At 46.5% G+C, this 24711-nt stretch overlaps 2 protein-coding genes across 2 annotated transcripts in view; both read right to left on the bottom strand.

The window, feature by feature from the left end:
- Positions 1-776: 776 nt before the first annotated feature.
- On the bottom strand, positions 777-5190 carry LOC131481838 (spermatogenesis-associated protein 31D4-like). The gene is made up of 5 exons (XM_058672259.1): positions 4988-5190; positions 4305-4350; positions 3689-3746; positions 1003-3436; positions 777-797 (listed from the first exon to the last, which is right to left on the bottom strand). Exons 1-5 carry the CDS (start codon positions 5135-5137, stop codon positions 777-779), a joined length of 2709 nt encoding a protein of 902 aa, XP_058528242.1. The 5' UTR covers positions 5138-5190.
- Positions 5191-24439: 19249 nt separating this feature from the next.
- Positions 24440-24711, bottom strand: part of FRMD3 (FERM domain containing 3) — a 262640-nt gene continuing 262368 nt past the window's right edge. The window contains exon 15 of the mRNA XM_004581134.3: positions 24440-24663. Coding sequence (XP_004581191.2) covers positions 24650-24663 — 14 coding nt within the window. The 3' untranslated portion in view covers positions 24440-24649. The remainder of the gene's footprint in view (positions 24664-24711) is intronic.

Raw genomic sequence — 24711 nt, 5'->3', positions numbered from 1 at the left:
TTCACAAAAAGCCATAGGGCTTTTTCTAATGGTCTTGCACTTAGGTGAGGGGGTGGGGGAAGGAGGATCAACACTGGAAACAGGCTGTCTTGCTCCTGCCTTGTTCCCATAGAAGGATGTGGTGCTTCCTCTAGTGGTCTTGCACTTAGGTGAGGGGGTGGGGGAAGAGGGATCAACACTAGAAGCAGATTGCCTTGCTCCTGCCTTGTCCCCATACAAGGATGTGGACTTGCACTTAGATAAGTTGATAGGGGAAGGGGGATCAACACTGGAAGCAGATTGCCTTGCTCCTGCCTTGTCCCCATACAAGGATGTGGAGCTTCTTCTAGTGGTCTTGCACTTAGGTGAGGTGGTAGGGGAAGGGGGATCAACACTGGAAGCAGATTGCCTTGCTCCTGCCTTGTCCCCATACAAGGATGTGGTGCTTCCTCTATTGGTCTTGCACTTAGGTGAGGTGGTAGGGGAAGGATGATCCAGGCTGCAGGTAGAGACTCTGCTTTCCACATTGTCTCCGTGCAAAGCTCTAGATCTGGCTCTATGGGAGTTACATTCGGGTGAGGTGGCATGAGAAGTATGATCCAGACTGGAATCAGAAATTCTTGTACCCACCTTGTGTCCATGCAAACATATGGAGCTTCTTTCATAGGGCTTGTACATACGTGAGGTGACAGGGAAATTAGGATCCAAATCAGAAACACAGATTCTTGTTACAGCCTTGTCTCTTGGCAAAGATATAGAACCTCCTGTAAGGGACTGGGAGACACTATCTTGGGAATTCACCTCTGAAACAGGGTTTTCTAAAGAGGGACAGTTAGATTGGTCAATGCACTGAGCTAAGTCTTCTTTCATTTTAAAGACTTCAATGGAATCAAGAACTCTTTGGGGAAGGCCCCATATCATCCTCAGACGAAAAATTTCTATATGATATTCCAAGGTCATTTTGTTGCTGGAACTAAGGAAAGAAATTTCATTGGAGGTGTTGACATTTCTAGCTCCACTCACCAATGGAGCCAATTCTTTTTGTTTCACTCTGCTATGGGATTTTTCATGAAGAGGCGATGTCTTCCTGGCAGAATGATGAAAACCATGCACAGTCTTATGGATCGGACACTCTTTGATTTCCTTTACTTTCTTGCCCATACGGGCAGGTGTTGGGCCATTTGCAAGTTGTTTCTCACTTAGACTCATCCATGAGGCCCTTGAATTATTTCCTGATAAATGCAACCCTTGGCATTCTAGATCTTCCTCAGAGTCAGACTGTATACCCATATCTGAGGACTTCTCTGAGTCACTTTTCTGATAATCACGTGAACCACACTCCAGCATAGGCCCCTGGGACTTGCCCATATATTTTTCTAGAGGAAACATTCCAAAGTTCTTCTTATAGAAGCTTCCAGGTGGGTTCAGTCTCAAATCCACTGAATCCTTGTTTTTCTGACCTTTAAACAGAGAATTCTCTGAGGGTCCCTGATTGCTCCTTGACCGAGGGCTGTCAAGACTGTCTGTCTGAGGGTTAATCAGAAACAGAGACTCAAGGACCTTACAGGGTAGGTCCCATTGGTGTTGGATGAGCCTCTTTAGCAGGTGGTGCTCTAGTTTCTCCCGAAGCTCACTGCTCAGGGCAAAATCTCCAGGCAGGATGGAGACAGGAATGTGGGCCTTGCATGATTGGCTTTCCAAGGGAAAGTTGGGAGCTGGAGGGCAAAAGTCTTTCTGAGACTTATGGACCACAGTGGGTATACCCCACAAATTTTCCTGCTTTTTCTTCAACATATGATGTTCCAAGTGTTCCATCTCAGATGGTATGAGAGACTCTGCCTCATTCAAAAATTCATTGGTGGTGTTGATTTGGGGGAAAAGATAAGGTGGCAAGATTGAGACAGAGTACTGAGGTTGGTTCTGTGTGAAAAGTTGGGACTGCAATTGGGGCATGTCTTGAGGCAAGGATTGACTCTGAATCTCAGATTCCAACAGAGGTTTGGAATCAGAAAATGCTAGGGACCCCTGAGTTTGGGTAACAAGAAATGTTTGAGATTCTTGAGCTTGGGAAACAAGTGCTGGAGATTCCTGGGTCTGGACATCAGCGAGTGCTGGAGATTCCTGGGCCTGGACATCAGCGAGTGCTGGAGTTTCCTGGGCCTGGACATCAGCGAGTGCTGGAGATTCCTGAGTTTGGGGAGCAGAAAGTGCTGGGGACACCTGAGTTTGAGGAGCAGGAAGTTCTAGGTACTCTTGAGTCTGATCATCAAAGAGTTCTGGGGATTCATGGGCCTGGACATCAGAGTGTGCTGGGAATTCTTCAGTCTGTGGATGGGAAACTGTTGCAGATTCCTGGGATGTGGAGGTATCATACATACTACTGAAGACAACAAGCGTTGATGAATAGACCCCAGCAGGGTACAAGAAATCATGGTGCCGAACTGGGCCACCCCAAGGAAGCTGGAAATATTTCTTTCGTAAATGGCCCGCAGATGTTGCAGGACATGTGGGTTGCTGATGCTTGTGCAGCCTAAATGGTTTGTCTTTGCTACGCCAGAAAGGAAGGGAGACTGCTGAATCATACTTATTATCATGAATGGACTCTAACATTTTCCCTGGAGATTGAAGTGGGAGATCTGGCCTCGGTGGGTTTAGAAAATACTCTGTTTCCTTTACCCTTTCCTTGTGTGTCAGGAAATCACCCCTCTTTCTGACTTGTCTCTCTAGCAGTACAAGAGCATCTGGACTGACATATAATAAGTTATGAGCGCCTACAAGGTTGGGGGCAGAGGCAACTCCACTGGATATCTTGGATGGGCAGAGACCAAGAATATTCTTCTTGGCATCACCTTGCGCCAGGTTTGAGGTGGACAAGCTCTTGGCACGTGTCTGATTCCAGATTTCCAATGCTGCCAGGTTAGTAGAGGAAGCGTCTTTGGTTTTTGGTTCATGCGTGGACACTAGACCAAGGCTGTCTCCCAGAGTCACAGTGATATCTGCTTGGAACACAGGATCTGTCTCCTGGCTGGAAGGAGGTGGAGGAATGGGGAGGGCCAGTGGTTGTGATGGCAAATGGTCCCCTGGGAATGAGAAATCCAGGCAAGGAGGAAGCTCTGGGGGCAGAGAATCACCCAGATTGGAGGGGGAGATGAAGTCCTCACAGGAGGTATCCAGGTTAGTTGAGACAGTTGAGCAGGGTGGTGGAGAGCGCTCAGCCAGAGGGAATGCTGTTGCATCTCCTGGAGGAATTGTGGAGAGGTCAGAGGTGAGACATACTGAGGTCTCAATCATAGAATCAGTGGAGGATGAAAAATACTCAGAGAGAGCAGCATCTTGCAGGGATTCCTGGGACAGCAGCTGCTGGATCTCTGCTGTTGTTCTATTACACACCTCACAGGAGGGGTCTGGACACAACATGTGACGAAAGTGTGTGCTGTCATGGTGGTGGCCCAGGGGTCTGCAGGAGACAGGAAATATAAAGCTATAGCCAAGACCACAAAGAGGAAAGGAGGTCCTACTGACCTAATGGGGTTAGGAGATCCCAAAGCTGTTACTCTTCATGTTGCCCCACAACCATCAACTTACAGATCACTCCAAGCTCCTCCCAAATCCTTAATCACACACCCTTCCCTAAGATTGAGGCAGGCCTACTAATGCTTGCCCTGTCAGGTCAGGCTATCAAAGTGAACGGGAAAGGGAAAGACATCACCTTTTTAGAATGTTAAGTAGCTTCTTCTTCTCTGCCTCTCTTCTGTGAGATCTACAACCTGGGAAACCAGGAGATAAGTTATATGTAAAAAAAAAAAAAAAATCACACACAGACGATCTTTTCTGAGACCCCATGGGTCATGAAACCCAGAAATTCCCAAATGGTAGCCAGTGTTTACCAGTGTTCAACAATACTATCAACAAGATTCCCGTGTGTGTGTGTGTGCCTTCATTAACAACGTATTTCCACATCCAACTTCTCTTGTGATGATGGAAATCACACAAAACACAAATGTCAATGGTGACCTCAAAGAAAAAGGGAACCATTCCAGATGTCAAAGGGCATGTACAGACCTGTGTACAGAAGTTTGGATCCTAAACCAACCAACCAGTAGCCCTTCTCAACATCTTACAACATTCCCCACTGCACATCTGAACATGCTTCCTGTCCATGAAGGGGAAGACTCAGAATTCCCATTGCCTTCCCTCACATCTCTGTTCCCAGAGGCACTGCCCCTGCTGGGGGCTGACAGCCTCTGAGATCAAGAACCTGAGTCGCCATAGAACAAACGAAGAGTGTCCTTCAGAAAGCTGGGGTTGAGTGGGGAGATCCAAACCTCTGTGTGTTCCGCCTTTCCTCCTCCTCTTGGCTCTGCTCCGATGCTGAGAACAGAAAGAAAACAATGCAGGCCTGAGGCTTGCTTCTCTCTTCTCCGGGAGGGTATGACATTGATTTTTCAGGAAATCTATCCTTCTTTGTAAAACACCCCCGGCCTTCTCGGTTATGTGTCCTCTCCCTTGCTTGGCAGAGGATCCATGGTCATCAACCCATTCCATGCTACTCAGAGGACTCTGTGTCCTGAGGACAGAGATTATGGTCCTGCCTCTGCTCAGAGGCTCCAACAGACTCAGCACTGCCATCCTGCTCGTCAGAAAGGAAAACCTGTTCAGGGTCTCCTGATGGGACTATGGCATAGGATAAAAAGAGAACCTTTTCCTCTTAGGGAACCTAACTCCCAAATGAATTCAATCCAGAACCACAGCATCACTGCATTTGGGATGTTGTCCTAGCAGCCTCCACATCACCAGATACATAGCCTGGGAGTTTCAGGTGGAAGTCATAGTCTTTCATACACCCTTGACCCTGTCCACCCACTCCCCTAGAGACAGGTTCTGTCCTCTCCTCACTTCCCATCTGAGCCATCTCTGACCCAACCACAGACCTGTGCACACATAAGACTAGAAACAGGAAACACCAGCAACACAGCATCTCCCCGGGGGCTTCCCTGTGCTTCCCTACCTTGGTTGGTAACAGCAGGTAACAAAGGTAGAGCAGCAGCAGCCCCACCACATTGAGCAGGATGAAGCTGGGGACAGCACCTAAGTACTCTGAGCCAAAGCTCAGCCAGGGCTCAGTGCAGCTCTTCAGAAGTGAGAGAACATCGTCCATGGTCAGAATCACATGGCTGCCTGAGGCAACTGAGTTCTGTGCACAGCTCCACTGCAGACCCAGGCCTGCATCACAGAGCATGGCAGAGTCACAAAGGGCTTGTGAAACTGAGGACTGAACAACAGTAGGGGCTGTGTCCACTGCCCCGCCCCACTCATAGTCCCTGATTCCCTCTGCCCAACCCTGCTGTTCCATTGTCTCATTTCACCCTTTCTTTATGCTATATGTCTACCTTAGAGAATTCATCCGTCTTCTCTCTTTGTAACCCACATGCTAACCATGACCCGTTCCAAGCCTGGAGCACTTGACTTGGGACCCTTCAATGGCATGGCCTTCAAACTCTGAAACATTGCTGTGGGGTGTGCTGCTACCAGACACCTTGCTTCAGAGAATCACGCATATCTTCAAGTCCATTTGACCTATATGGTGTGTTTGCCTTACACTAACCCAGATGCAAACCTAGCATTCTTTAACACATAGCAAATACCGAACAGTTTCCTTGCAATCATCATTTGCTGTCTTCAGTCAGAGGTGCTGATTCAAAGCTTTGAAACTAATGATTATTTACTCAAAATTCACAAAATGAATAAGATACATGTCCATAAATAAAACTTCAAGGGATATCAGAAAAGAAGCTTAGAGCAACTTATTTTTCTGACATTAACAAAGTGACTGCACAAGCGCTTTTGGAGCCTGCTAAATACATAGCAGACTACACTTGTATACACACACACACACACATCTTTTGATAAAGCAGTATCTTCAAATGTAAATATCAGTGTTTTCCTTGTTTTATTTCAGTTTTTCTCTCCAATTATCACCTCACTTCTTCTAATGTAGCCTCAACTACAGATCATCCCCAACTCCATAAGCAATATTATAACTATACCAAATGCATCTTTTTTTCTTTTCCATTTCCTGAGAATCAAAAGCTTACTGCATTTAAGACTAATTAGAGTGTTCAGCCACATAAATAATGGTTGTTGTGAATTCCAGAAAACAGCCTCAGGAAAGCCAGCTAAAGTTGCAGCGTAATCTGTATTCTCCAGTCAACACTATCAGAGTGTTGAATTTACTGTAATAGCTTGTAAAGGGTTACAAATAACCAAGGGCACAATAAGCACAGACTCTAGGCTGAGTGAATGCCATCCTAGTTAACGCAACATGGGAAAATTTTTAAAGATTTACTTATTTTTATTGGGAAGGCAGATTTGTAGAGTTTCATTTCTTGAAAAGGAATCTTGCTAGTGTTTGGGAAAAGGCCTTTTTTTTTTTTTTTTTGGCTTTCAGGTTTATTCTTTTTTACTTTTTTTTTAATTATTTATTATTTAACTTCATTAATTACATTGTATTATGTGACACAGTTTCATAGATACTTGGGTTCTCCCACCCCTCCCCAAACCCTCCCACCATGGTGGATTCCTCCACCTTGTTGCATAACCACAGCTCAAGTTCAGTTGAGTTTCCCCCATTGCAAGCGTATACCAAACATAGAGTCCAGCATCTTATTGTCCAGTCAAGTCCAACGGCTTCTTAGGTATACCCTCTCTGGTCTGAAGACAGAGCCAGCAGAGTATCATCCCAGTCAATTGAAAGCTCCAACGTACCATCAGCAAAAATTTACATCATTATGGAATTAATTGACATAGTAATGAGTAACCAATATGTTAAAAGTAAATGCGAGTTCCCAGCCACCTTCTGTGACCACCTCATCTATACTTCAATTTAGTTTATACACAACATATAACATTCAAAATATAACATGTTATACATAACATCATATCATCTTAAATTAAGGCAAACATGTGGTATTTAACCTTTTGGGATTGGCTCATTTCCCTTAGCATTATGGTTTCCAGTTTGGCCCATTTGGCCACAAAGAACTGCATTTTGTTTTTTTTAATAGCTGAGTAGTATTCCATGGAGTAGATGTACCATAGCTTTCTTATCCAATCCTCTGTTGATGGGCATTTTGGTTGCTTCCATGTTTTTGCAATTACTGATTGTGCTGCTATGAGCATAGGAGTGCATGTTGGTTTCTCATAAAACAGTTGTTCTGGATATATTCCTAGGAGTGCTATTGCTGGATCATACGGTATGTTGAATATGAGTTGTTTGAATATTCTCCATACTGATTTCCATAGAGGCTGTACCAGCCTGCAGCCCCACCAGCAGTGGAGTAGGGATCCCTTTTCCCCGCAACCTCGCCAACAAGTGTTGTTGGTGCTTTTATTCATGTGGGCCAGTCTTACTGGCGTTAGGTGGTACCTCATTGATGTTTTAATTTGGATTTCCCTTATTGCCAGGGAACTTGAGCATTTTTTCATATGTTTATTTGCCATTTGGGTTTGTTCCTTTGTGAAGTGTTTGCCCATTTCCCATGCCCATTTCTTGAGTGGCTTGTTTGTTTTGACATTTTGGTTGTTTTGTAGCTCTTTGTATATTCTGGAGATCAGCCCTCTATCACCTATGTCGTGTGCGAAGATCTTCTTCCATTCTGTGGGTTGCTTTTTTACTTTGTTGATTGTTTCTCTAGCTGTACAGAAGCTTCTTAGTTTGATGAGGTCCCAATTGTTTATTTTATTGGAATGTCTTTTATGTTAAATACGTAAGAATGTCTAGTCCAAGATTGTCATTTTAACAGAGAACAATGTTCTTTAATCATATTCTCAAATAATTCTTCATCAGTATCAGAAAATCTGTAAGGGTAGATCAACAGGGATTCCTGGTTCAGCAGCAGGCTGTGTTGGAGCCCTTATGACCCCACAGTGTCTGATCTAGACCAGAGATGTCCAGTAATTAACAAAGCTGAGGGGGCAGCAATGCAGAACCTTTGCATGGTTCACGTGCCGGCATGGGTGGGGACTATAGCTACTGTGGACCAGCCCTGAGCACTGATCACCTTCCAACAGACAAGTGAGGCTGCGAATACACCAGCAAAGGTGATCATCCCCCCACCCACTACTGACAATGGAGGATGTCTACCATGCCCAACCTGGCTATCACCTTAGACTTTGACTCATACTCAAACACTAACCAAAGTGCCCTGGCCTCACCCAGCAGACATCTCTGGGTAACTGCTGAAGGAGCAGTAATTCCTCCATGCCAGAGGCAGAGTTCAATAGTAACAACCCTCAGAGGAGAAAATCAACAAGTATTTCCACAAATACCTAGAAACAAATGAGGAGATACAAGAAATGAAAAACAAAGACGGCTTTATGACTCTCCAAAAGAGACACAACAACTCAGTATTAGAATGTGAAGACAAAGAGATTGACCTGAAATTTAAAAAAAAAAAATGTAATGAGATCAATAAATTTATACATAATATGGAAGTAAAATTTTACCAAGAGATAGAGATTCATGCCAGTGTGTGCTGTGGACTACCCTGCCCAGTCCACCCCCAAACCTGGCTCAAACATATGCTAACAGGTGGTGCAGCTCAGCCTGGTCTGGTCTGTTACCAGCCCTGGCTCCTTTACCCACCAGCAAGAGCTACAGTCTAGCAAGGAAATTCTCCAAGTTCCCCCATCAGGCCCACTTCCATCCCTGGATCCCACGTGTGCCATCGGGTGCTGCTGCTCAGACTGACTTGACCCAACCCCCAGGTCTGGCACTCACCAACAAGTATGAAGGCTTAGCCCAATGACCCACACCCACTCTAGTTCTCACTGATGGGTGCTGCAGCCTACCCCTTCCTGAGCCACTCACAGACCCAGCTCTCATGTAAACCAGCAGGTGTTGGAGCTTTGCCCAGTCTGTCCCATACCCATCCTGGCTCTTGTAAGCACCAGTGAATGCTGGAGCCTAGCCCGCCCAGTTCAACCTGCCCAAGATCCAGCCCACAGGTATGCCAATGGGTACTGCAGCCTCCACCCATAGTCCCAGCTGTTGCACTTACCAGTGGGAGCTGCAGTCCAGCAAAAGAGTCCCCAGTGTTTCCCTACCAGGCCTGTTCCCAGCTCCAGGTCCTGGGTGTGCTGGTGGGTGCTTTGACTCAGCCTAGTATGGCCTGCCTGCAGATATTGCAGCTGGGTCCAGCCAGGCAAGGCCCACACCCTGTCCTCATGCATGCCACTGGGTGCTACGGCCTAACCCAACTCAGTTTGTCCCTAGACTTGGCCCACACAAATGCTGACATCTGCCACCTTACCTGGCCTGACCCACCCACAGCCTGACTCTTGTATCCACAGCAGGAACTGCAGCCTAAGAAAGGAGTTCCCCAAATTCCCCTACCACGCTTACTCCCAGCCATGGACCTCATGCCGTAGGCTAGCAGGTGTAGTGGCCCTATTTGGCCTGGTCTGCCCTCAGTCCTGGGTTTTGCATGTGATAGTGGATGGTGTGGCCAGACCCCTTCTGAGAGTGTCAGGTAGATTCCTATCTGGTGAGTTCCATGGTCCAGCCTGACCTGTCACCACTGCCAACTCTCCACAAACCAGCAGGTACTACAGTCCCACAGAGGTAAACCCACAAGGCTCCTATAGAATCTGCCCCCAGATCCAGTTCTGCATCTTGGTGGATGCTACATCCCAGCCTGATGTGGTCCATCACCTGTTCCCACAATCGTGGGTGGGTACTATGGCCTGGTCCAGCCAGCCATGCCCCCAGCCCTGGCTTTTGCTTGTGCCAAGAGGCAACAGGCAACGCTATTGCTCACACATGGGCAGGTGCCTTGGCCTGACCCGGAAATGCCTTCCAAACCACTCTGCCTCAGCTCCCTCACCTACCTGCAAGGGCAGTGCCGTGATCCATGAAATGACCCCGGAAGTCATTCCTCTCATGGTAAGCATGCCCACAGTGGCTGCCACTAGACCCCTTTCCCCAGGGAATCTGCAGCCCCTGGGCTTGGGATCCAGAGTGGCATGTCCCAGCCTCCCCATTTATCTAACAAACAAACTGCAGCTCCCACTAGTAAAACAAAATAAACAAAGCAAAAAGAAAAACCCAAGCAACTATGTTCTATGTTTGCCAACTGGTACTGCTGGTATAGTTAACATAAGTTTAGCAGAATGCCCTCCAGCTGCTGGCTGCTTTTCTCCCAGCAATGTAACACTTGCCTAGCCACAAGGTAGCTACCTACAGCTGGGGATCACATCCTCTTATTTCATTTAGCATTATACTTACAAAATTATTCTATAGTGCTTTATGATTGATAGCTCATTTCCTGTTAGCAAGGAAGAATATCCCTTTGTCTGCAGGTGTCAAGTTAATTTATCCAACCAACTACTGAAGGATGTATTGGTTGGTTGGTTGCTTCTTTTGGCAATTATAAATAAAACTGCCATGAATTTCTGTTTAAAAAAAAAATACTCTTGGGCCCAGTGCAGTAGCCTAGTGGCTAAAGTCCCATCCATCTCCCTGCTTGTGGTCTGGGAAAGCAGTCGAGGATGGACCAAAGCCTTGGAACTCTGCACCCATGTGGGAGACCTGGAAGAAGTCCCTGGCTCCTGGCTTTGGATCAGCTCAGCTCTGGCCATTGTGGCCACTTGGGGAGTGAACCAGCAGATGGAAGATTGTCCTCTCCGTATCTCCTTCTTTCTGTATATCTGACTTTCCAACAAAAATAAATTTTAAAAAAATATGCTGAAACAAATTCCCTTCCTATATCATCCACCTATTGAAGTGTTACTACGGATTTTTTTTTCATATTCACATGCTGTGCATTTGTGAGCACAATCCTAGAACATGTTCACCAACTTTAAAAGAGCCCCTTCCACTGCCCTCCATCAGCTGCATTCCCCAACCCTGTGTTACAGACACGTGCGTTCAGTCACGACCGATGCGTCACTGCCAGTCATTGGCATCAATGCAGTCCTGTAACGCACTTTCCAGTGACGGACTCCTGCTTAGCATGGCTTTCTGAAAAGATATTAAAAATGTATAAAAATCTTAAAGTGATGTAAATTTCTCAGAAACGATGACTGTAAAATCTTTCTTAGAAAATTATAACAATTGTATGTTATTAAAATTTTAAGTTATACACACTTTACAGGACTATATAAAATATTGTACATTTTTCTTAAAATTTTATCAAATGTTTATTAAAGTCATAAGCAAAATTTTATTAAAATTTTAGGTGAGTTTTGCAGAAATGATAATCCTTAAAAAATATTATAAAACTTATAAAAGATATAAATTTTGTAGAAACTACAATCACTAAAGTTATTTAAAAATGTTATTTAAAGTTGATAAAATGTTTTAAAATTTATTAAAATTTTTATTAAAAATTAAGTTAGATAACTTTTACAGAAGCTACAATTGCTATAAGCATTTAATAATCAAATAATGTTTATTTCTGAGTCCCAGAAGATGCTTCCTAAGGAGATTGCCATTTGAGCTGGTAGACTCAGTAAACCACGTGGTCCTGCGAGTGTCCAAGGGCATCTCTGCAAATCCCTTGAGGTTCTGAGCAGAACAAGGGGATAAGGAGGCAGAACCAGCTCTTTCCCCTGACTGTGTGAGCCGGGCCATCAGCCTGGGCTTGCCCAGCACTGGGACTTAGACCGCAGGCTCCCTGACCAACAGCCTCTTGGGCTTGGAGTGCCCTACACCAGCAGCCAGCTGGGTCTGCAGGGACAGGAAGGGTCTCCTCCCCCTCAAACCGCTTCCCTGAGCAAGGCTGGACCCCCAGCAAAAGAGTTCGCAATCATTTCCTAACCATAGTTTATGAGGTCAAATGACTTCCTGCCCACCTCAAAAGCTGATGATGGGGCTCTCTAGTTGTGCTCACTGTTTGCTAACTCATTGCCTCCTATTTCAATTCTTTATCATTAATACATAATTGTGTGAACAGGCAGCCCAAATCAGTTCTTCTCCCCCCTTGCTGGGGCTACCTGGCCTTCTAGAGACCATCTGGGTCTCGACATCAGCCCCATCACTCCGTTTCCTGCCCATAGGATCATGGGTACAGTGCTGAGTAACTCCTGGCCATCTTTTTGTGAGGGTACTGGATACCTACCTCACAGAGTGGCTGTGAGGCATAAAAATGCCACATGACTGACACACGTATGTTCTTCTCGTGTCCTTCATCCACTTTCGAAAGAACACTTCCATGCTTCTGTTAAGAATCGTAGTTCTATTGGCTTCACTGAAGACTCTGCCTTAGAAAAACACCATGGGGAGGTAGGTCACCACCACTCCCGGGGAGTGTTTGCCAAACATGTTCTGTACATGGCTCTTAGGAGGAGGGTTCCATGAGAAACGTTACAAATGTTACCTGGAGAGTGCATAATCTGGGAGTGGGAGTGACCTAGAAGGGAAATACAGGGCTGTTCCCTCTTGGGTTACCACTCCCACCGGAGAGCACAAAAACCAGGACAGGGGCTGGGGTGGCTAGACAGAAAGGCACCCAACAGCGTGTGTGTGGCTGGATAGTGGAGCTGGTTAGATGGAACAAGGCTTCAATGCCCATTGACATGTACAATTGCCGAATGGGATGTGGGACAGACTGGACTAGTCTGCAAGCATAGGAACCAGGGTAGGGGGCGGGCTTGGTGGAGGTTATTGTGGGTCACTCTGACTGGGCTGCAGCTCCCACTGGTTTATGTGAGGGCCGAGTGTGTGCTGGGCAGAATCAGGCTGGACTGCAACAGCCATTGGTTCCAGTGGAAGACAGGGATGAAAACAGAACCGACCCAGCAATTGCAACCACCAGCTGATTGGGGCGATGGACTGTACCAGGCCCTGTACTTGCAAGTATACACAAGAACCTGGTCTGGGAATACCTCAGACAAAGTTTCTTTGGGGATCTCCCAAATCGAACTGCCAGACTCAGAACCCTAACCATGAAAAGATAGAGGACAGAACAAGTCAATCAACCACCTCAGACATATGTTGGCAGGGAAAAACTGGGCAAACGGAGATTCTAACATGGACTGTGTCAATCAGAGGATTCCTCAGCGACCTCATTGTGCTTGGAATGGTGAGATTGGCAGCAATTCATAACTGTTGAAATATCAAAAACATTTGAGCAAGACCCCCAGAACATGCCCCACATCGGGGACCTGGGGTGGGTGGGAGACTGGGTGGGGCTTCTCCCTTTACCTCCGCTTTACCCCAGATACAGGAAAAGAAATGTGGAAATAATAGTCTTACCCACCTTCCTGTAGCCCTTGAACATTTGTGCACTAGTTAACTGTGTAAAGATTGTCAAAAATAAAGAAAAGAATGGTGCAGAGTGTAGCTTGAAAGGGTCACACAATACAGCTTAATGCTGACATTTGCAAAATAAAGTCCCCAACAGAGGAGAACGTTTCATTAAATATTTAAACACTGTTTGACCATGCGCCCCTTTCCTATACAAAGCCAAGTTTATTAGCACAAAGGACATGTTGCCAGGGAGAGTGTGTGCCAGTCTTGAAACCCTACCTGATTGTCCTATAAGGAATATAGTTCAGGTGGCTGAAAATTCAGACTTCCAGTCCACACAGTAGTCTCAAAAACAGTATGATTGCTTAACAAGCATGGATTCTTTGTTTTGAACCCTAAATGTGAACAGGAATTGGGAGTCAAGAGCGTCCTCCATATGAAGCCCAAGGCTGTGCTACTGTCCCATTCTGCATAAGCAGCCTTCTCTCTATATATCCCAGAACCGCTCTTCAGGGCGTGCTTACACTAACCACACCAATCCACAGCGTAGGTTCCCGCTTTGTGGAAACAGGCTTTGTGCAAAGACCGAGGGTGCCCCCTAGTGGAAGCAGACAACGAAGGAAGGAAGGAAGGAAGGAGGGAGGGAGGGAGGGAGAGAGAGAGAAAGAAAGAAAAAGAAAGAAAGAAAGAAGGAGGAAGGAAGGAAGGAAGACGGAGGAAGTGCAGGGTGCGGATGTTTTTCCCTAGGTGGAGTGCTGGCAGCGGGACAAGGTGGGGCCAAGGAACACCCCAACCCCGTGTTTACCAGCCTCCTGAGTCCCGGATGGCAGGACCCAGCCTGGAGGTTTTGATTTAGCAGGACAGGAGTAGCACGCTGGGATGACTGGGGGGATTCTGACCGCGTGGCTGATCTAAGCACGCTGGGTCCTACAGGGCTCCCTGCTTTTCCTTCTAGATTGCGGAGGACCCAGAAGCCACGCGTTCCTTCTATCTGGAGTTCTCACAGCCCCCGAAGCGGCTTCTGGTGTTTCCTGGGCGACTAAAGCCAGACCGGGCCTTCTAGCCACTGGGCCGCAGTGCTGCTGTTTCTAGGGTGAGCAAGTCCCACCATGTTCTGCACCCTTATAGGGAAGGATGAGGGGCCCCGTGGCTAACTGGCACCCACACTTCCAGCCTGGGAGGAGGGACGTCCGTTCAAAACAGAGGTAATATCTCTGTGGATGTTATTGTGTATTGCCATGGGCATGTCTAGTGTAACCTACTAAAAACAAGCTTCGGGATATTTTACCTCAGAGGGCAAGGGAATCAACTTGGTATCTTATGTTAACAACTTGCTCTTCCATTGGACAGAATGACCCCAGCTGTGAGGACCCCTGCAGTCTGCCTTGGCAGTGTCGGCCTGGGACCTGCGAGGTATGTTGCCACACAGTGGACTTGCCACTCCCTCTTGATTCTCTCAATGGAATCATTCTCTCTAGGGCTGCTGCCTCAACTTCATCCACTTGTTGGAGGTCAGGTTCTTGAGGGGAGTGGGTGAGGATGCAAATGCCAACACTATTCCAATCAACTCCCTTTAGGAGACAAACTTTGTCCACCCCATACCTGCTTGTCCACCCATACACCTGGGCATACCCTACAGGTTTGCTTTGGGTAGCTTTGTCAGTGTTTTTCTGCAGGTCAGGTCCTACCCCAGAGGTCTCCTGGGGTTTGTATTTGGAATGGGGGGTTGGACTTCAGGACCCCAATTCAGGCTGCTTTCATGCATCTGTTCAGCTGCCTGAGCTAGCCTGAGGCTGTTGGGACTTGAGACCTCCCTACTAATTTACTATCTAACTACTATGAATTTAAGTTTCCTTGACCCATTTGTTCATGCTCTCCATATCCCCCCTGCTCCCTGCCAGTTTTAGCCAAACCTTCACTGTCATTTTCTGCCCAGCCTCCCCGCTTGACTGCTGGTCCCACAGGGAAGGAGGCAGCCACGGCATTTGATGGAGTTCTATATCTAGCATGCAGTAGACCCCTAAGAAGGTTTCTTGGAAACATACAAAGGCAGAAGCAATCTGGAGGTGGGAATTTGGGGAGGGGGTAGGTAGACCCTATAGAATTATACCATAAAATTCAAAATAATAATAACAATAAAAGTACAAAGGCAGGGGGGCACAGCAGAAGTTTCTTGTTTACTGCACACATTAGGTAGAGGACATTAAGTGACATAAAGACCTTTTTGTGCCAGGCACCTGAGATAGTTCGTCCTCATTCATTCCTGATGCAGGGGACAAGAAAAAAATAGTGTGGATGCCAACTTTATCTTGCCTTTTATGAATGAGGAAACTGGTGTTAAGTCCCACCCCCAAACACTCGGAGAAACTGGAAAGGGATCTGACCTCCTCCCTGTGTCTCAGCCCTGCAGCTGTGCCAGCCAGAGAGATTAGTCGGGGAAGGCAAGTTCAAGGTGAGGATCGGTCTCAGAGAGCCTTGCCAACAGGAGGACCTGCAAAGGTTACATTGCCACGCAGAGTGACCGCTTGGATTCTCACAACTGGGCATCCGTCTGTCCAGACTATTTGAATCTGAAGGTAAGCTGCTAAGCACTAGTGCTACAAAGACAAGTCAGGTATATTCTGCAAATCTCTCAAATGAAACCACAAAACCCTTAAGGTTTATTTTTAATAGTGGGCACAGGACAAACTCAAACAAAAGAAGTAAAACAATCATCATAATAAAGTCACCTCTTATCCTAGTGTCCTGGAAGAGACACAGGATTCCTGGAGGCCCCTTGGGATGGAAAGGAAGGAGGCATTGCTCGGTCAGCAAGGAAACCCCAGTGGCTGCAGCGACACGGGTAGAATACCCACTTCTGCCTCATGGTCCAATCACACTAGTTGGAGCCTTGGTGATCAGTCCCAGCGTCCTGCCCCTGCCCTGCTAAGTCAAAGTCTCCCGGGTGACCACCCGCCATTTGGCTTTCCCCAGGGGCCGTGGGTTTGGATATACTTTTCCTTCAATGCCTCCACCACACCTCACAAAAGAAAAGGGTCCGCACCCCGTTTGCTTCTGCAGCGGTTCTCTGGGAGAGCCTGGTGGTGAGGGAACTGCAGTGGGCGCAGGGGTGGGGTCGAGGGTGGTCCTCGGAGCTGGGAACGTGGACCCCATCAGTTCCTTGAACTCAAGCCTGATAGGCTGGTTGGAGGCATTGCTGAGAGGTTCCACTGGGGAGCAGCAGCAGCCTTTGCTCAAAGCTGGTTTCCTCAAAGCAGGAGCACAACCTTAAGGTTTCCGGTTCCTTCCTCCTGTAGCCTGGTTAATCTAAGGGCATCCTGAAGAGCATTCTGGGATATATAGAGAGAAGGCTCCTTAGGCAGAATGGGACAGCAATACAGCCTTGGGCTTCATATTGAGGACGCTCCTGACTCCCAGTCCTGTTCACATTTAGGGTTCAAAACAAAGAATCCATGCTTGTCAAGCAATAATACTGTTTTTGAGGCTACCGTGTGGCCTGAAGTCTGAATTTTCAGCCACCTGAGCTCTATTCCCTCTAGGGCTTCAAGATTGAGACAAGTGTGTTGATATCTTTACCTAATGGAGTGTTAAACCTGTGATTGCAAAATGCAGTAGAAATAAGCCATTGCAAAAAAAAAAAAAAAAAGGCAAGCACAAGACATAAGGAAGGAGGAGGGGGAGGGGATTTGAGTAGAATGGGCAGTAGGATGATCTGAGCCCTGGGGAACCCTCAGGATACAGAATTGAGGTGACATAGGATGCCCATCTGCATTCCTGGGGTTCCTGACCACAAAATAAGGACCAGTAGTGTTTACCCAGCTCTCGGGGATTGAATAGAGAAATAGATCTCTATTGCCTTCGGGACCTGGTGCATTTCCTAGGCCTTATTTTTATAAACTTCTCTTATGTCTCATATCTGGGTTACTGCATACAGAATGTCCTTCCCCCAGCTTGTGAATTATGAATTATTGATAAGGGGAGGAAATGGACTTAGATAAACCCAAGTGAACACACCATAGTATGCTCCTTTGCATAAACAGCGTTACATAAAACAAGGTCCACAATCAAACAAATATGTAAAATACTAGCTAAAATATATTTCGTCATCGAGGAACTTTTTTACACAAACTCTAGCAAGATGGTATCAACAGTGACTCTGCGGGCCCGGCGGCGTGGCCTAGCGGCTAAAGTCCTCGCCTTGAACGCCCGGGATCCCATATGGGCGCCGGTTCTAATCCCGGCAGCTCCACTTCCCATCCAGCTCCCTGCTTGTGGCCTGGGAAAGCAGTCGAGGACGGCCCAATGCATTGGGACCCTGCACCCGCGTGGGAGACCTGGAAGAGGTTCCTGGTTCCCGGCATCGGATTGGCGCGCACCAGCCCATTGCGGCTCACTTGGGGAGTGAAACATCCGATGGAAGATCTTCCTCTCTGTCTCTCCTCCTCTCTGTATATCTGACTTTCCAATAATAATAAAAATCTTTAAAAAAAAAAAAAAAAAAAACAGTGACTCTGCAAGCTAAAGCGACAATGTGAAGCATTTCTTAGCTTTCCTATGGTACCTTCCTTCTAACAGGGACATGCAGAGTAACTGCTCAGCAGAACGAGCTTGGCCAACACTGAACTGGCCTAACCACCACCTCCTGGAGATGTTTCCAGAAGGTAGGGTGGAAGAGAGCTGTCAGACACTTCATGTTTTGCAGTGTGACAGATTCCAAGGGCTTTCTTCCAGAGACGAGTGGGAGTAGAGTTTAGAAACGGGATAAAGAACGTGACACAAAGGACACTGAGACATGCATGTGTCAGGTGTGTGGGTGTCATCCTTGATTCTTCACAGCCGCCCTCTGAGGTAGGTGCCTGTTACCCCCACGTCAGAGGCAAACTGACAGGAAGTGTTTCATTAGCAGCCCATAGTCCCTGACCAGGACATGTGGTGGTGGGGCTGATGTTGAGAGCCCTGTCTCCTCTAGCACACTGAGGTCCCTAGCGCAACACCACGCAGCCAGCAGTGGTGTGGGGAAAGCATTGATTTTGTCTTTGTCTCCCTCTCCCCATCCCATCAATAACAGCAGAGTGGAAGTGACAGCAGGTGATCCTTCTTCAGAGTATAAATGGTTAGGGGAAATTGGAGACCAGCGTTTCTAGAAGCTCAGTTACGCATGAGACAAAAGCTTAGTCAAGGAAAGATGCCAACATCAAATTAAACCAGTCTTGCTTATACAGTAAAAAAGGAATTTCTAAGAACAGGATAGAGTGTGTGCCCTCCTCTTGTCCTTGGGGTGGATCATGAAACCACTTCTGCAATTATCCCCAGAACAATGTAGACTCCTTTAAGGTAGGATTAGCTTGTCTGCAAAAAGGATCTGAACAAGGGCAGCCTGGCTGAATTGTGGCAAGTAGCAAGGACATCACACATAGACTCCAATGAAGGGAGCATTTTGCCCCCAGTTGAAATTTGGTCTGGATTTAGTGGCCATACTTTTGGAAAGGAATTCTCTAGCAAGAGCTGTGGGCTGGAGGGCAGAAGTCTCATAGCAAGGTGAAAGAAAGAATAAAGAAAGATAAGGAGAAGGAAGGAAGGAAGGAAGCGTGGAAGGAATAGAGGGAGGGAAAGTCCAGAAGAAATGGCCTTGGATATGGTTGAGTCCAAACAGTGGACTGTGCGAGCAGCTGGTTGGGGATGTGACTCCAAGGCTGTGTATCAGAAGAACTGGATGCTTGTAATCAACTTGGATACATAAACACATTGAAGAGAGAGAACTCTCATAGCGACACAAAATCAGGTCTTCCTGAAATCAGCATCCTGCACTTCTATGGAGGCTAGGACAGACAGATGGGTTTATATTTATTGTGATGTTGTCTGGCAGAACATTCTGAGAGACCCTCTACTCAGTCTTTTTGCCCCATACTGAAAGCTTTCATAATACTCCAATTCAAAAAAATGTGGAAACCCAAAGTTAGTTTCAGCTATTCCTGAGTTGGTAGGATTATGGGTGATTTTAATTTTTAACTCTATATATTTGAGAGGCAAAGAGACTCAGAGAACTCGCAACCACTATCATATACCTCAGATGCCTGCACAAGGTATGCTGGACTGGGCGAAAAGTCAAATGGCTGGGCACTCAATGCAGGTCTCCCACATCAGTGACAACATCTGTTACGTCCCAGTTGACTGGAGTGGGAAACTGGAATCTGAAACAAAGCCTGGACTAGAACCCAAGCACTTTGTTATAGATCACAGCGTCCCATAGGGCCTGCCCCTGAGATGTTCATTTTGCTCTTTGTAACTTTGTTTGCCAAGTCTCCCAGTCTATGTATTTAGATTCTTTACCTAGTTTACTCATTCAGTTTCAGAAAGACCCAACTGGAATTGAATTTTATGAATGAATGATAGAAATGTCTGACTTTTAAAAAAAATTAAGACAAAATAGGGATGTAGAGAATATTCAGCTTTAGGAAGATTTAACAGAGTTCAGAGTAAGGATTGCAAGGAAGAAAAAGGACCGTTAGGACAGTGGGCCCCTCCTGTGCAAACCAATGGGCAACATACTTCAGAAAGGTACTGACCACATTTTCTCTGGTCTTCTCCAACTCATGGGAACTAAGTTATACAACCCAGATTCACAAGATAAATTTCCCTTTGTGCTCCCCCCCACAGAGTCCTTCTTGTCCAAAGTCTTGCAGAGTGTCCCAAAACCACTTTCTCTTCCTGAAAAGAGAAAGGCAGGGAGACAGGGTTGCAGTGTTCATCCTAGGCCCTACAATTGCCTGTATCCCTGGAGCCTAGCATCCACTTTTTAGGAACAACCCTTACCCTTGAGTGACAGCACAGGAAACAGGAGCTATGAGAGTGCGCCCTGGCCTCCTTTCTTGCCCTCACTTGAGCCTTCCTTCCATCATTCAGATGGTTTTGCTATCCTCACTCCACTGTCCCTACTACTCAGCTTTAGGGTCAGGAGGACATGTTAAAATGTGCAGCGGCCCAGAGAATGGCTCTGAAACATGGGATGCCCAAGGGCTGTCAAACAAACACACAGATAGACACATACATTCTCTCCTGCCTAATTTTCTGTCTAGTGTTGTAGATTCCCAAACTGGGGCAGGGCAGTGAGGGAGGGGCAAAGTTAACTTCCTTTCAACTCCATTCTCCATGAACTTTATGAAGCACTCTGGTTTCCTTCAGTATTTCTTATCCCTGTGTTGTCTGCTGCACCTAGAAGGTAGACTCCACAGAAACCAGGGTTTTTGTCTCCTTGCTTATTGCTAAATGTTTCACATCCTCCTAGGCACAAAGCCAGTGCTCACTTGGTGAGTGATTGCAGAACGAATGAAACCTGCAACAGCAATACCTTTGGAGGACCTGTTCTGGCTCCCATTTCTGTAATTTTGAATTTTGAGAAGGATCATTCTGATAATGTGACTGTTACAGAAGCTGTGTAAGTGCTTTACAGGATGGTGCTGTCACTGTGGCCCAGCACGCTAAGCCTCCACCTTTAGCACTGGCATCCCTAGAGGTTCGAGTTCCAGTCCTGGCTGCTCCACTTTCAATCCAGCTCCCTGTTTATGACCTGGGAAAGAAATGATGATGACCAAATTGTTGGGCTGTTGTACTAATGTGTGAGGCCTGGAAGAAGCTCCTGGCTTCTGGCTTTGGATCAGCTCAATTCTGGCCATTGCACCCATTGGAGAAGTGAACCACATCTCTTTCTGCCTCTCCTTTTTTCTGTAACTCTGCCTTCCAAGTTAAAAAAAAAAAAAAAAAATCTTTCAAACCTTCTTTACAGGTTTCAACAATGATATAATTTGAAGAAAAGTATTTTAAAATCTAAAGCTGAAGATTTTTGCAGAACAATTTCTCTAAAAATTTTGTTCTTATAAATCATTGTGTGTAGGCCCGGCAGCATGGCCTAGTGGCTAAAGTCCTCACCTTGAATGCGCCGGGATCCCATATGGGTGCCGGTTCTAATCCCAGCAGCTCCACTTCCCATCCAGCTCCCTGCTTGTGGCCTGGGAAAGCAGTCGAGGACAGCCCAAAACCTTGGGACCCTGCATCAGCGTGGGAGACCCAGGAAGAGGTTCCAGGTTCCCGGTTTCAGATTGGCGCAGCACCAGCCATTACGGTCACTTGGGGAGTGAATCATTGGACGGAAGATCTTCCTCTCTGTCTCTCCTCTCTGTATATCTGACTTTGTAATAAAAAGTGAATAAATCTTTTTTAAAAAATCTTTGTGTGTGTGTGTGTCTGGGAGTGGGGCACTGTGGTACCTTGGGTTAAACCACTCCCTGTGCTCCTATGCGAGGGATTAGTTTGTGTCACAGCTGCTTCCTTCCAATCGCACTCCCCGCAAAGCAACGGAAAATGGCCCAACTGCTTGGGCCCCTTCCACTCACATGGAGCACCTGGATGGGATTCCTGTCCTGACTCTGGCTTGTGCCAGTTTTCACTATTCACAAGCAGACCTTTGGGAGAATGAACCATTAGGTAGAAGTGAACCAGTGAATCTCTCTCTCCCTCTGTGTATCACCCTGCCTTCCAAACAAATAAATAATAGTTAAAAAAAAGCAAGAATCTCAAGATGGCAACAAAGTACCATCTCGGTGACCTAAGAGCAGGGTGCACAGTAGCATGGCCTTGAAACCACTCCCCAAACCAGTGGTTCTTGATACTGCCCAATCAGGGTCAGATACTTGGAGTTCTCTTGTATGAGATTTTAATCGAGCTCCCAAAAGGAGGATTCACAGGCTTTGTTAGCATCAACAGTAGACCCTGTCCCACATCTGTAACTTTCAGACACAGCAAGGTATCTTCTAGCCTCCATGTGTTAATTTTCCAGCATACTCTCCTGGAAAACACCAGGACAGGACAGCTCCTACACCTGCTTGTGGTTGGATCCTCCTTACTTAGGATCCACAGTTAGCTCCGATACTGAAATGAAGAACACTGGCAGCATCTGACATGGAAATAGCTCAAGTAACACTTTGTTGCTCCTCACAAACAGTCCAAGACACCAGCAATTGAGGGATGTGCTGTGCTCCATTAAATCATTGTCTGACAGTGCTAGCATCTTTAACCAGTGGCTTAAAGGTCACTATAGGTGTTGACATCCAGAGACAGAGTCTGTGACTTCACACCTAGCCCAGGAATTGGAAGCAATACATATCCCTTCTCATTCACATCCCACTGGCCCGAACTCAAGGATATGAATTCTGACTCTTGCCATACCTGACTCCATGGACGATGGCAGATGCTACCAAATTCTGGGCCAGGATGCAGAGGGAATGTTTTAGTGAACAGCTGTCAGCCTATGCTATGAGAAATTGTCAAAGACAGGAGGTCTGGAGGAAAGCTTGTACAATGTGTTTCTAGCCTGGGAAGGGCTGGGATGTGAGAACATGTATTCTTTCGCATAAACTCCCCTGTTGAGGCATCTTTCCAACTATGAACTTTGCCATTTCTGGCGGTGCTTGCTTCACGTTACAGCTGATGTTCTGGGAAAAGCTTTTACAGAGCATCTAGTTTCAAAGTACAGAAAGCTGATACTTCTCATACTGAACAATCAACTTGGCTTTCTGGGAATCTCATACCTGGGTGTCCTTCATGTTGCTCAATTACAATGAAGCCGATGGCTTAGGTTTGGTGTGTGCAGATTCGGGGGCATGGAGGAAAAAGCAGCATTGAAACCCACCAGACTTTCTACCTGGCTCATACGAAGCAAGAAATTAACCATTATTAATGGTAAACAAATTGAGTGTGCAACATAATACAGAAGTTTCATTTAAAATAAATTCCCTTGTAATGCATAATCTCATGCTAAACTCATGCTGTAATTAATTCTGGTGAGCCTGGGGACTAACGTTATGGCACAGCAGATCAGCCAATACCTGAAATGTCAACATCCAGATAAGTGCTAGTTCAAGTCCAGCAGCTCCACTTCCAATCCAGCTCCCTCATAATGCTATATTCCCTGCCTGGGAAATCAGTGGATGATGGCGCAAATGCTTGGACCCCTGCCACTCATAAGGGAGACCCAGCTGGAGTTTCAGGGTCATGGTTTCTGGCTGGCTCAGCCCTAGTCATTGCAGTCATTTGGGGCCAAACCACAGAATGGGAAATTCTCTCTCTCTTTCTCTTTCTCTTTTTCTTTCTCTTTCTCTCTCCCAAAACACTGTATTTCGAGCAAACAAATAAATCTTTTCCAAAATGTTAGTGAATTTTAACCTATTCTGCATAGCAAGCAGATCACAGGGATACATGATGTAAAGAAGGCATCTAACTAATCGGGTAAATCCTTTCAGGCAGGGTTAATAGTTGTTACTGTGACATAATCAGGTAATTCAGGCTGGCTGAAGAGCGTGGAAAGCTGATTTTCACCAAGGCAGTGGCAGGAGACAGATGCTGAAACAAAGTTTTACCTTCATGAAAAACGTAGCTGCCAGGCAGAGTAGCAGTTCTGCCAGTGCTGATTCCCCCGACAGGCATTTACCTTGCAAAGCCAATGTCTGTCATCATAATTTTGTGGGCAATGGATGTCAACAGATGAAGCTGCTGGAACTTTAAGACATGTTTCAATACTTTGTATCCACAGAAAGAATAGCCTGTCCTATTAAGATTTTTTCACTCCAGCTAGCAAAACAGCTTTGAATCCCTTTTCAAGGAGATATTTGTGGTAACCTTCAGTAAAGAATGGGGATAAGGGTCCATCGCAATAGCATAGTGGCTAAATTTGCATCTGGCAGGATCCCATATGGGCACCGGTTTGTGTCCCGGATGCTCCACTTCCCATCCAGCTCCCTGTCAAGGATAGCCCAACGTCTTGGGACCCTGCACCTGCATGGGAGACCTAGAGGAGGATCCTGGCTTTTGGCTTCAGATCAGCTCAGTTCCAGCTGTTGAGGCCACTTGGGGTGTGAATCAGCGAACGGAAAATCTTTCTCTCTGTCTCTCCTTCCCTCTGTAAATCCAACTTTCCAATAAAAAAATAACAAAGAATAGAGATATATAGTTTCCGCCAGTCCTCTGATTTTTCTACTACTACTCACAAATTTCCACCCCTACTGGTGAGGCTTGTGAGGACCAATGGCAGCCTTCTCCACTCCTTCATGGCTTGTGACACTATAGGCCACAGAGAGCCCACATCCTCAGAATCCCCGTAACACCCCAAACCAACTCCACCACCCAAATCCCAAGTAGAAAGCAGACACGGTGGCCAGAGAGGACTACAATCAGCTTTATTAACAGGTTGGAGAACACATCAGGGCTCTGAGGCCTACGTGAGTTTTCTTTTGTCCTCTCAGAAGTGACGACAGCTGAGCTCCCAGGGCAGAGCTCGTAGAACTTACCCACCCAGTCACAGACCGAGGCTGGCACATGGAGAGCTGAGTCCTGGCGGGGCCCACCAAGGGCAGGTCCTGCTGGGTCTGTTTACTGCATGGAGACTGGCATCCCAAAGCAGTTCCGAGAGAGAGAGAGACAGAGAGAAGAAG

This window comes from Ochotona princeps, chromosome 14 (genome assembly GCF_030435755.1).
Source record: "Ochotona princeps isolate mOchPri1 chromosome 14, mOchPri1.hap1, whole genome shotgun sequence".
NCBI lineage: Eukaryota > Metazoa > Chordata > Mammalia > Lagomorpha > Ochotonidae > Ochotona > Ochotona princeps.
The sequence above is the reverse complement of the archived record's forward strand: the minus strand, read 5'-3'. Positions and strand labels throughout refer to the sequence as shown.